Below are 11,668 nucleotides of genomic sequence, written 5' to 3' on the forward strand. Positions count from 1 at the left end.
TCCAGTTTCCTCCCAAGCTCCAAAGATGTACAGGTTTGTAGATTAATTTGTGTAGGATAGTGTTGAATGTGTAGGCTAGTGCTGCTGTATGGGGATCGCTGGGCCAAAGGGCCTGTGTCCATGCCGTATCTCAAAACTAAACTGTTTGTGATGCAGAGGAAAATCAAACTTTGAAATTATGATAGGTCAAGCAACATCTCAAGAAATTCAGCATTGTCACTGACTCCTAGGGGGCAAGGTCCAACTGCTCACAATATCCTGGATAAGTTGGTCAAGCCAGGTCAATCATCATCTGATGAGTGAATTTGAAACCTCTGTGAATTATTTGCTGCCATGGCATCTCCCACGCCACTACTAATTGACTCATTGACTAGCTGACTGCAAAGCATCCAACTATGTTTCATGGCTGCACAAGAAACCAGATGCTGTAATCTGAAGCAAAAAATTACAGAGAAACTCTGCGGAACAACAATATTTATGAATGGAAAATAACTTTCTCAATTTAAAAAATAAACTTTATTGAGAATAAAAAATATATATATATATATATATATATATATATATATATATATATATAAATCAAAAACTGCAAAAAAGCTTCATACATTCTCAGTATCTATACATTCATTCAGCAGTGTCATATTCGGTAGTGTCCAAACCTATCTTTAAAGAAAACACCCTTGCCATTCATGTGGTACCCTCGGGCGATATCCCTTCCCTTGCCAGAGGAAGAACGTTAGATTTGCAAAGGCTTTGCAGTTGGCTGCACACGTTTCAGTGTATCCGTCAGCACATACTCCTGCAGTGTTGAATGTGTGTCACCAACAGTCCCTGACGGACATCACATTGTGCTGGAAGATCAACAAGTTGCAGGAAAGCAAAGGATAAATGTTAATGAAATCAAGCAGCACTTGATGTCCGTCTCTAAATGTGTCCCTGGGAAACAACCTGAGAATCAGAAAGTCCTCTGTTATGGAAGGGAAAATAAGTGTTTGTGTTTCAGGTCAAGAACGTTAATCAGGACTGAGAGTGGAGTGGAGCAGGAGGGAGCCAAAAATAGGTGATTGGGGGGAGGGGGGCCTGGGAAAGGAAATCAAAATGGGAGGACCAGTGGTGGATGAGGAGAGATAAAAATAACCAAAAGTAAAAAGCATTAATTGAAACTGGAAAATTCAACCTTCATGTCATTGGTTTGTGAGGAATGGGAAGAGGAATGGAAAGGGAGGAGGAATTGGAAGGGGAAAGGGAGTGGGAAGGGGAAAGGGAAGAGGTATGGGAAGGAAAGGGAGTGGGAAGGGGAAAGGGGAGAGGAATGGGAAGGGGAGTGGGAAAGGGAAAGGGAAGAGGAATGGGAAGGGGAGAGGAGTGGGAAGGAGAAAGGGAGTGGGAAGGGGAAAGGAAGTGGGAAGGGGAAAGGGAAGAGGAAAGGGGGTGGGAAGGGGAAAGGGAGTGGGAAGGGGAAAGGGGTGGGAAGGGGAAAGGAACGAATTGGAAGGAAAGGGAGTGGGAAGGGAAGAGGAGTGGGACGGGGAAAGGGAAAAGGAAAGGGTCCATGCGAGTGGACCTCGCCTGTGACTGGGAGCTGGGGACGGCCATTGCGAGCAGAGCCACGGCTCCCAGTCACACTCTGGGAGACACCAGAGTTGAGGATGAAGAGACCATTCTGTTTTTGTTTTTTTAATTTCTCACCTTGCAGACGCCACTCACCCTCGGATATCTCCCTGTGAAACTGAGGGGGCTCACACATTAGTCGGCTCAAATAGCTTGTTGTGTTTACTACCAGAGATCTTTGATGTCCACGGAGTTGCTCCCCGCACGTTGGTCGCTGCTGGGGAAAGGTTCTGGGGAGGACCGGAAGGGCGGCGTTGTTGTGGTAACGGCGAACAGGCCATGAAGCGGGACTTTGGTTTGGCGGCGGCGGCGGGGACAGAGCTGGTGCTCGCTACCTCGGGCGACGAGAAACACCCACCGGAGAACATTGTGGATGGGTGAGAAACGACCGTGATCGGGCCCCGGGAGGGAGAGTGGAAACTCAGGGGACTGCTGCCAAGCTGCAAACCGCGAGCAAAAACACAGTGGAAGCCGTGGACTGGCGACGGTTCGCGTTGGGGCCCTTCTTCGGACTGGTTTTAGTAGAGGGGAGAGAAAGCTGGAAAAGAGGTGGAGGCGCAAAGCCTGCCAGGTGATAGATAGACACAAAATGCTGGCGTAACAGCGGGACAGGCAGCATCTCTAGAGATAAGGAATGGGCAACGTTTTGGTTGAGACCCTTCAGACTAAGAATCTGTCGACGGTCTGGACCCAAAACGTCACCAATTCATCACCAACAACAGATAATCCTCGGACATTTTCGCCACCTCCAACGGGACCCCACCACTGGCCACATCTTCCCATCTCCTCCCCTGTCGGCTTTCCGCAGAGCCCGCTCCCTCCGTAACTCCATGGTCAATTCGTCCCGTCCCTCCCCCCCCCCCCCCCCCCCCCCCCCCCGTTGACTCCATTGAAGAACACAAGCAGTCGTTCCTTCCAGGTGCGACAGAGGTTCACCTGCACCTCCTCCAACCTCATCTATTGCATCCGCTGCTCTAGGTGTCAACTGCTCTGCATCAGTGAGACCAAGCGCAGGCTTGGCGATCGCTTCGCCCAACACCTCCGCTCAGTTCACATTATCCAACCTGATCTCCCGGTGGCTTAACACTTCAACACCCTCTCCCATTCCGAATCCGACCTTTCTGTCCTGGGCCTCCTCCATGGCCAGACTGAGCCCCACCGCAAATTGAAGGTGCAGCGCCTCATATTTCGCTTGGGCAGTTTACACCCCAGTGGTATGAACATTGGTTTCTCCAATTTCAGGTAGTCCTTGCTTTCTCCCTCCTTCCCCTCCCCTTCCCAGCTCTCCCACAGCCTACTGTCTCTGCCTCTTCCTTTCTTTCTTCCTTTCTTCTTCTCCCCACCCCCACATCAGTCTGAAGAAGGGTCACCTATTCCTTCGCTGCACAGATGCTACCTCACCCGCTGAGTTTCTCCAGCATATTTGTCTACCTTGGAGTGGGAAGGGGAGTTAACTTTAGTTTAGTTTAGAGATACAGCACGTGAACAGGCCCTGCAAGCCGAGACTGCACTGACCAGCGATTCCTGCACATTAACACTATCCTACACTAGAGACAATGTTTACATTTATACCAAGCCAATTATCGTACAAACCGGCATGTCTTTGGACTGTGGGAGGAAGTTCTCAGAGAAACCCATGCATGTTACGTCTCTGGTGGTTGCAAAAGTAAGTGCCTGAGGAGGACGCGGGTATAATGGGAAGGGAAGAGCCAAACCAAGGAGTTGTGGAGTGAGTAGTCTCCATCAAAAGTGGAAAGGGATGGGGACAGAAACTTGTGAGTGGTGGTGAATTACATTGAAGGTGACAGAACTGTCAGAGAATGATGTGTTGGATGTGGAGGCTAGTGGGGTCAAAGGTTAGAACCAGATAAATTCTATCCATGTTCTGTTTTGAGGAAGGGAGAACGAGAGCTGAACTGCAGGATACAGAGGAGACACAAGTGAGAACTCCATCCACAACAGCAGGGGGGGAACCCACGTTACATGAAGAAAAATTAATCCCGGATGTCCTGAGGTGCAAGCATGAGAGCAGATATGGAGGATGTGGATTCTCTGAGAGTAAAGGATAGCAGGGTGGGAGGTGGTGAAGTTAAAGTAGTTATGGCTGTCAGTAGATATGAAGTAGATGTCAGAGACAATGAGCCTACCAGAACAGTCCTGCATGTGGATTTTGGGCAAGGGATAGAAACAGGCAGCATGGGTTTAGAGAACTTTAGATAAAGTTGAAGGCTGTGGTGGGTAGACTGCTTGAGTTGAAAAGGTTGGTGATGGTATGGGAGATGTTGGCCTGGTGTTTGTCAATGTTCATCAGAAAATAGAACAAAGCACAATGCAACACAAGAACAGGCCCTTTGGCCCACAATGTCTCTGCCAAACATGATCATCTCTTATCTACCTGCACATAATCCATATCACTTAATTCCCTACATATTCATATATATATATATTCAAAAGTCTCTTAAATGCCACTATCATATCTGCCTCAACCACCACCCCCTGCAGCCCGTACTGACTCACCATCCTCCGTGTAAAAAAAAAAATTGCCCTGCACATTTCCTTTAAACTTTGCCCTTCACACCTACAAGCTATGCCATCCAGTATTTGATTTTCTGTCCTAAGAAAAAGGTTCTGACTGTCTATCCTATCTATGTCTCATAATTTTTATATTTGTCGATCAGGTTTCCTCTCAGCCTCCAGTGTTCCAGAGAAACCAATCCCAGTCTGTCCAACCTCTCCCCGTACCTAATACCCCTACTAATCCAGTCATAATTCTGGTAAACATCTCCTAAGCACCCTTTCCAAACCTTCTACATCCTTCCTGTAAGGGGGCAACCAAAGCTGCACACATGACTCCAACTGCGGCCTAACCAAAGGCCTATAAAGCTGCATCATGACGTCCTGCCTCTCGCACTCATTGCCCCGACCTACGAAAGCAAGCATACCATATGCCTTCTTTACCACTCTATCTACTTGTGTTGCCACATCTCTTGGGAGATGTTAGCATTATTGCCATTAACATTTGATCTCCCAAAGTGCAACACCTCACACTTGCTGGGAATGCACAAACTTTGAATTCTCCAATTTCAAGTAATAGCCCCCTGTCACCTTGCTCCTGCAATGATGACCATCAACTCAACCTGCTCACGATCAACTCTGTTCTGCTGACTGGTTAACATGCATCAAAAAGTTTTTCACTGTTTCTATGTACATGTGACAATAAACTAAATAGAGGGATATGGATCATGTGGAGCTATATAAGATCAGTTTAACTTGGCACAAACATTGTGGGCCAAGTGGCTTGTTCCTGTGCTGTACTGTTCTAACAAAGGAAACTGCAAACAAAAACCCTGATTTTTGGAATAGATATGATTTCTCATATTTTTACTCACAGGAATACAGAAACATTTTGGATCACAACAGGAATGTTCCCACAAGAATTTATTTTACGTTTTCCTGAGCTCATAAAAATAAGTTGTGTGAAAATTCACTGTTATAATGGTAAGATCTTTATTTGTCACTTTATATAATTAAGGATTTGCAATGGAAGGCCTATTTTTTTTCACTTACGTTTTTATTGATTTTTCACAGAGATATATACAAAACACCATCACCATAAATAAAACAAAATAAGAAAAACAACAATCAAAATAAATAAATAGGGGGGGGGGGGGGGGGAAGAGGTAAATTAAAAAAAAATTGTGGCTCATTTACCAAATAAAATAAAAAAATTACTTTGATTAGTTATCTGGAGATATTTCAATATTCGCACAAACATACCATCTAGTTCTATATAACACAGTCTTCCCATATCTAGCTCGGCATTTATCTAGTTGGTGTCATGGCTCAAATAAACGGTCCATTTTTCCCAGATCTTCCCAAATGAATTCTCCTTGACTCAAGAAATCTGTCAGTTTCCCCATAGTAAAGATGTTTCGCACAATCACCTTGATCACATTATTTGAAATTTCATCTAGTTCTGGCCATATCTCTTTTGTAAAGTAGTCTCTTAATTGCAAGTATCTAAAAAAGTCTTTGTTATCGAGACCATACTTTGACTTTAAATCTTGGAAGCTCATAAACTCGACATTTTCTGAAACTGTATACATTGCCGTTATGCCTTTTTGTGCCCATTCTTTGAATTTTGAATCATACACCTCTGGCTTAAACTTTGAGTCATATGCAAACCACTTCAATGCGTGAACCCCTCTTTTAATTTGTATTTTTCCACTATAACATTGCATATTTCTAACGTAAATGCTACTATTGGATCCATAGCATGTCTCAAAGCCCCTCTCAGATATTTGTCTCTCACCAAAATCTGGGTCTGGTAACCCTGTATCTCCCTTTCCATTTATTTCCATCGAGACTCATAATCAGGTCGACACCAACAAGCCAGAGGTCTGAGCTGAGCTGCATAAAAGTATTTCCTCAGATTTGGTAAAGCCATTCTACCCTTGCTTTTCGGCAGTTGAAGTATTGTTAGTTTTATTCTTGTTTTTTTGCTATTCCAAATGAATCAAGAGATCATCTTATCCCAGGCTATGAATTTGTCCCGGGGAACATTAATTGGGAGAGATTGGAATAAATATAGTAGTTTAGGTAGGATATTCATTTTTACCATTGGTATTCTGGCACTGAAGTCAAGAGGAAGGGTGGACATTTTCAACATCCTTTTTGATGTTTTCTTCAATTTTGCTATAATTAGTTTCAAACATGTTGGAAAGTGTTTTGGTTATAGTTACACCAAGATACTGCATCGTTTTTGAATTCCATTTCAGATTATATGCATCTCTGATTTGTTGGGATGGAGAATAATTGAATGAAAGAATTTGTGTTTTTGTTATATTCAGTTTATACCCTGAGTAGTATCCATATGTTTCAAATAGGTTCATTAGATTTGTGAGACATATATCTGGTCGTTCAAGAAAAATAATGACATCGTCAGCGAAATGACCAATTATATGTTCTTTCCCCCCTATTTTGACCCCCTGCAGGTCTTTTCTCTGCTTTATTGCTTGTGCTAAGGGTTTAACATACAAAACAAAGAGAGTAGGAGAAAGACAGCATCCTTGTCTTGTGCCCCTCTCTAACTGGATCCTTTTTGATAGGTTTCCATTTACCTTAATCCTAGCTGTAGGCTCCTGATATATTGTTTTAATACACCGAATTACATCTTCATTAAAACCAAATCTCCTTAGTACTTCATGTAAAAATACCCAACTAACACCATCAGAGGCTTTTTCTGCATCTAAACTGACCAGGACCATATTTGTATCATTCTTATGAGCATTATCCACAATGTGGAGGGTTCGTCTAATATTGTCCTGTGTTTGAAGCCCCCTAATAAATCCAGTTTGGTCTTCATTAATCAGATCTGGTACAAAAGTCTCTTGTCTTTTGCAAATGATTGAGGTAAATAGTTTGTAGTCTACATTTAAAATTGAGATTGGCCTGAAATTTTTACATTGCTCTTTGTCTTTGCCTTCCTTAGGTAAAATGGTAATAATTGCTTCCTTCCATGATGGGAGAGCCCTGCCCTCTTTAAGGGTCCAGTTAAAGCAAGACAGGAGCATAGGTGTTAGCTCTTTCTTAAAGGCCTTGTACCATTCTGGTGGAAACCCATCGCTGCCTGGTGATTTACTAGCCTTAGGTCTATTGATTCTAGCTCCTTAACTGTAAAATGTGACGTAATGGTATTATTTTGTATCTCACCAATGGATGGCAGGTCGAGTGAGTTAAGAAAGCTTCTCATTGTCCTTTTGTCAGTTGATGGTGGTTTGGAATAGAGTTTCTTATAGTACTCTTCAAATATTCTTTCTATCTCATCTGGCTCATGTGATAATTGATTGGTTTTAGGATCTTTTATTTTCTGAATTGTATTAGAGGTCTGCTGTTTGCACAGGCGTCTGGCCAGGAGTCGAGTTGCTTTACAAATCTTGCCCTTTTTTCCATATCTCCCCTGAGGGTCTCATCTATCTCCCCCCTTATTTCCTTAATCTGTTTTAGTACCAACTGATCCTGTGTGTTTTTATGTTTTTTCTCCAATTCTTTAAATTTTTTAACTTTATGTTCATATGTAGCTAGCGGGGCCTTTTTTGTGATGATGTCAGGGCGATCAGCTTTCCACGTATAACTGTCTTCATAGCATCCCACAGTATTACAGGATCCACATTCCCATTATCATTCTCTTCTATGTACCTTTTTATCTCTTCCCTTATTTGTTCCACATTTGCCTTGCCATTCAAAATATCCACACTGAGCCTCCAAACAGTATTTCTTTTTCTACTATTCAGGTGTACTGTCAAGCTGATCGCACTGTGATCAGATATATCTGCAACCCCAATTTTACACTCTGTGATCCTGTGACTTTCACCCGTATTCATTAAAAAGTAGTCAATCCTGGAGTAGACTGAGTGAGGTACTGAAAAGTGTGTGTAGTCCCTTTCTAAAGGGTGAAGTTCTCTCCAAACATCAATTAGGCCCATTTCCTGCACTGATGTGTTAATAAACTTGGTCAGATGCATCTTGGTTTTTTTTAGGCTTGTTGTATCCAAATTATGATTCATGACCACATTGAAGTCCCCTCCACATATCAAAATACCTTCAGTCTCTAAAGCAATAATGTCAAACAGAGTTTTGAAAAAACATTTGGTACTCTCTGGGGGGGGGCATATACATTGATCAGTCACTACTTTGTTTTTCAGCTTTCCTTTAAATAATACATACCTTCCCTCCTTGGACTGTATTTGTGATAAGGATAGCCACTCCCCTCTTTTGGCTAGTTTTGTAGGAACTATAAAATGTCTTTCTAAAAGTGTTTTAATTTATCATATTCTTGTTGAGGCATGTGGGTTTCTTGTAAAAATAGTACCTGAGCCTATAATTTTTTCAGTTTAGCCAGGACCTTGCTCCTTTTAACTGGATTATTCATCCTATTTACATTGAGTGACACCAATTTAATAGTATTATGTGACATTTAATTTACCTAATCCTGTATTGCATTCATAAATCTCCAGATAACTTGGAACTGTGCAGGTCTGAACACCTGGACAACATGTGCCAAATAAAGAAAATGGAAAAAAAAGGGAAAACTGGTTGACTTCCAAGTAAGGGTGATTCTTTGCCACCCTGAGTCCCCGTTGGCAGGTAGAGGGGAAAACCTCCTCCCAGAGGGCCCCTCACTAGAGGTGAAACACTCCATTTCACGCATCCTAGTATCGTCCAACGTCATCCGATAGCACTTATTTTCCCGTCCAAAAGAAGTGATGACACAATAAAAGCTAGTTGGTTGGGGTCTGCTCAGACTTCTGTAGTCGCTCTCTTGCTGTCTCACTCCCGTCTTCGCTCCTCTTTCCAACTCTCTGCCAAGTCATAGCCTGGAGAAGACGCTCCATCTCTGGGTCCCCCGGCTCCTCAGCGCTGTAATCTGTTGTCTCCACGGAGTAGCCTCTCCTCCTCAACTCATGCGCAGCGTCTTGTGCACTATGATATTGCATGTTCCTGAGTCCCAGTGAATGCGCATCTTGTCCAGCGGCGTCTGAAAGCGGACACCTCTCTCCTTCAGGGCCCTCTTTATTCCCTTATATCCCTTGCGCTTCTGGCCAACCACCGTTGCATAGTCGTGGTCAAATGATAGACGTCGCCCGTCAATCTTTATCTTCTTTCCCCAGGCCTTTTCCAACACCATTTCTTTGGTATTAAACTGCAGGAAATTTACCACTATGGACCTAGGTGGTGCATTGTGTTCCGGTATGCGAGCCAAAACTCTGTGCGCGTGCTGGATCCGTATGTTGGTGTCCGTTGTTATTGCGAGTTCAGTTTTTTCAAAATTGCTCCACAAATTCAGACATGGATTTGCCTTCTTTCTCTTCGGGTGCACTGTAGTTGCAAATGTTATATCGTCTAGACCGTCCTTCCAAATCAGTCAGTTTTTCTTGCATGACTTTATGTTTTTTCATAGATTTAATCAGCACATTTTTCATCACCATGCTAATTGTCTCAGCCTCTTCGATTCGTGCCTCTGCTTTGTTTAGTCTAGTTTCGTGGGCATTGATTTGTTTGGAGTTAGCAGGAAGTTTATGGTAAAATTCTTGTTTCAGATCTTTGAGATCGGCTTTCATGTCTTCTTTGAGCCTTCTTTAAGTTTATGTAAGTCCACTTTATATTCAGCCCTGAAGTCACGTATTTCCTTACTGATACTGTGGAACATTGAGCGCATGGTTTCTGCCGAGTCATCGTTTGAGCTTTGAGCTTTGTACATCTCTGGTGAATTCTTTCTTTCTCGTCCGTCACGTTTCTTTTGACTTCTAGTTGTCACTTCCACACTCATTCCAATACAGAATACTGCGAATTATGTGGCAATTAGTGAATTAAGGGAGGCTAGTTTTAAACTTGCTATCGGGAGCTCGAGATTAGGCAGCCATCTGCTTGCCTCACCATCTGCCTATTTTACCGAAGCAAAGGGGGATGGGATGGTGAGAAGACCAGAGAACATTGTTTAACTTTAATTATTAAAGTTAATTAATAATTAACTTTACTTGTATTTTTAATTTATGGAATGGTGAATAAGCAATTGATATTGAGATGGATATGATCCATATCTCACTATTGGTGAGCATGTAACAAGTTAACTTGCAAAACAGATTAAAACAATCTCAGATCGTACAAAATAGTAAATTTCAAATTGATTTGTTATTCTAGTCCGCAGACTTAGTATTGAGAAAAGTACAGAAAAAGATCCCGTGGACTTTGAACCTTTAGCTAAGAGCGGTAAGAATTTTCAGTAAATTTTTGAATTAACTCATTGGACTTTCTACAGAAAAGTTATGTGGTAGGTTTCATCTTCTGGTGATATCTTTTATCTAAACAGAACTTGAGCGCTCTGAGGAACAGCTTCAGTTGGAAGAATTTACAGTAAGTACATATTTTATCTCAAATATTGTATTGCTCAATATGGAATGATTAGAGGTAGGGCATTCAATAGAGAAGTAATAAGCAAAATACAGGTTATGAATGACTGTGACTATAATTGCCCTTTAGCCACAACCATTCATGATCTATAGAGTACTGTTGGGGCAAGCTACGAGTTAGGGGTGGCGGGTTGATAGGCATGTAAAAGAGATTGTAGGAAATAAGTGGAGAATGAGATTAATGGGAATGCTCTGATATTGTAGATTTGTGGGCTGAATGAAATCTATTAATCTATTTCAAGAAAATATGAGAAGCTAATGAGTGAAAACATAAAATTTGGTCTTACAGAATTTGTGGGGGAAGCATTCATAAATTATTTTTTAACTCACTTACTTGATGCAAGCAGTGACGATGCAGAGCATTTTATAGAATAGTAACCACCTCATGGAAAGTGGTGATGACCTGTACAATGTTTTTAAGTGTTTTTTATATATTAATATGAATGGTATCATTTTATTATTTCATTTACAAAGCCAGTTTGTTTTTAGTACCTTATATGGAAAAGTAGGTTTTGCTGCGCATCAGCATTCAGAATCTTGCTTCTGTAATTATTCCATAATCTTGGCTGCAGACAAATCTGAGGTCTAGCCTGTTTTTATTCTGCACAAGAATTTTCCAGTGGAGTTCATTGCATGAACAAAAACTCTTGGCTGCTTGTACCTAACGCAGACATCAAACCAAATTTTGTTTGTTTGGTCATATTAGTTTTAATAAACTAAATGACTAGGAGTCGAATATGTAGTTTACTCCACTTGGGTCAGTGCTCTGAGCTAAGCTACTTCTGTAGCAGTAGCGTTTCGTCTTAAAAAACTGATTTATTTATATATTTTCTCTGCAGCTAGATGGAACAAGGGCAACACATCTACGATTTGTTATTAAATCAGGTTTCGACCATTTTGTATCAGTGCACAAGGTGACAATAGAAGGTACAGAGGAACTCACTTAAGGCAACAGAGCACAACTGTTAACAAAATTGGCCTTCACAGTTCACTTTTTCTAATTTATAAATGTAAAAAATTATTGTAATTATTCTTGTGAATAAATTATTTTTGCTTTGCAACATTGCAATCTTCATTGGAGGCTCTGG

The 11,668-nt window shown here is 41.8% G+C and overlaps 3 protein-coding genes across 8 annotated transcripts in view; 2 read left to right on the forward strand and 1 right to left on the reverse strand.

Annotated features, from left to right (window-relative positions):
- The window catches only part of lrrc42 (leucine rich repeat containing 42), a 25,898-nt gene extending 24,055 nt beyond the window's left edge, over positions 1 to 1,843 (reverse strand). The window contains exon 1 of one of the 5 annotated variants that reach the window (XM_033028084.1): positions 1,690 to 1,843. The gene's annotated coding sequence lies outside the window, so the exon portion shown is untranslated. The other 4 variants (XM_033028088.1, XM_033028085.1, XM_033028086.1 and 1 more) reach the window with 4 other exon arrangements.
- hspb11 (heat shock protein family B (small) member 11) lies at positions 1,837 to 11,641 on the forward strand. Of its 2 annotated transcripts, none has more exons than XM_033028104.1 (5): positions 1,837 to 1,988; positions 5,003 to 5,109; positions 10,312 to 10,380; positions 10,481 to 10,524; positions 11,420 to 11,641. In XM_033028104.1, the coding sequence occupies exons 1-5, from the start codon at positions 1,891 to 1,893 to the stop codon at positions 11,525 to 11,527; spliced, it is 426 nt and encodes a 141-aa protein (XP_032883995.1). In that variant the 5' UTR covers positions 1,837 to 1,890; the 3' UTR covers positions 11,528 to 11,641. The 2 variants fall into 2 exon arrangements, with proteins under 2 accessions (XP_032883995.1, XP_032883996.1); XM_033028105.1 differs by lacking the exon at positions 11,420 to 11,641 and adding an exon at positions 10,826 to 11,047 and having other exon boundaries at positions 10,481 to 10,561.
- Positions 10,312 to 11,668, forward strand: part of yipf1 (Yip1 domain family member 1) — a 36,034-nt gene continuing 34,677 nt past the window's right edge. Inside the window, exons 1-2 of the mRNA XM_033028096.1 lie at positions 10,312 to 10,380; positions 10,481 to 10,524. The gene's annotated coding sequence lies outside the window, so the exon portion shown is untranslated. The remainder of the gene's footprint in view (positions 10,381 to 10,480; positions 10,525 to 11,668) is intronic.

The sequence above is a fragment of the Amblyraja radiata genome, chromosome 10 (genome assembly GCF_010909765.2).
Source record: "Amblyraja radiata isolate CabotCenter1 chromosome 10, sAmbRad1.1.pri, whole genome shotgun sequence".
Lineage (NCBI taxonomy): Eukaryota > Metazoa > Chordata > Chondrichthyes > Rajiformes > Rajidae > Amblyraja > Amblyraja radiata.

Bases quoted from the DNA above. Each gene is read 5' to 3' on its own strand.
- hspb11 (XM_033028104.1), top strand. From the start codon at position 1,891: ATGAAGCGGGACTTTGGTTTGGCGGCGGCGGCGGGGACAGAGCTGGTG. The intron at 1,989-5,002 runs GTGAGAAACGAC...TTTTACTCACAG, and splicing joins CCGGAGAACATTGTGGATGG to GAATACAGAAACATTTTGGA. The intron at 10,525-11,419 runs GTAAGTACATAT...TTTTCTCTGCAG, and splicing joins TTCAGTTGGAAGAATTTACA to CTAGATGGAACAAGGGCAAC.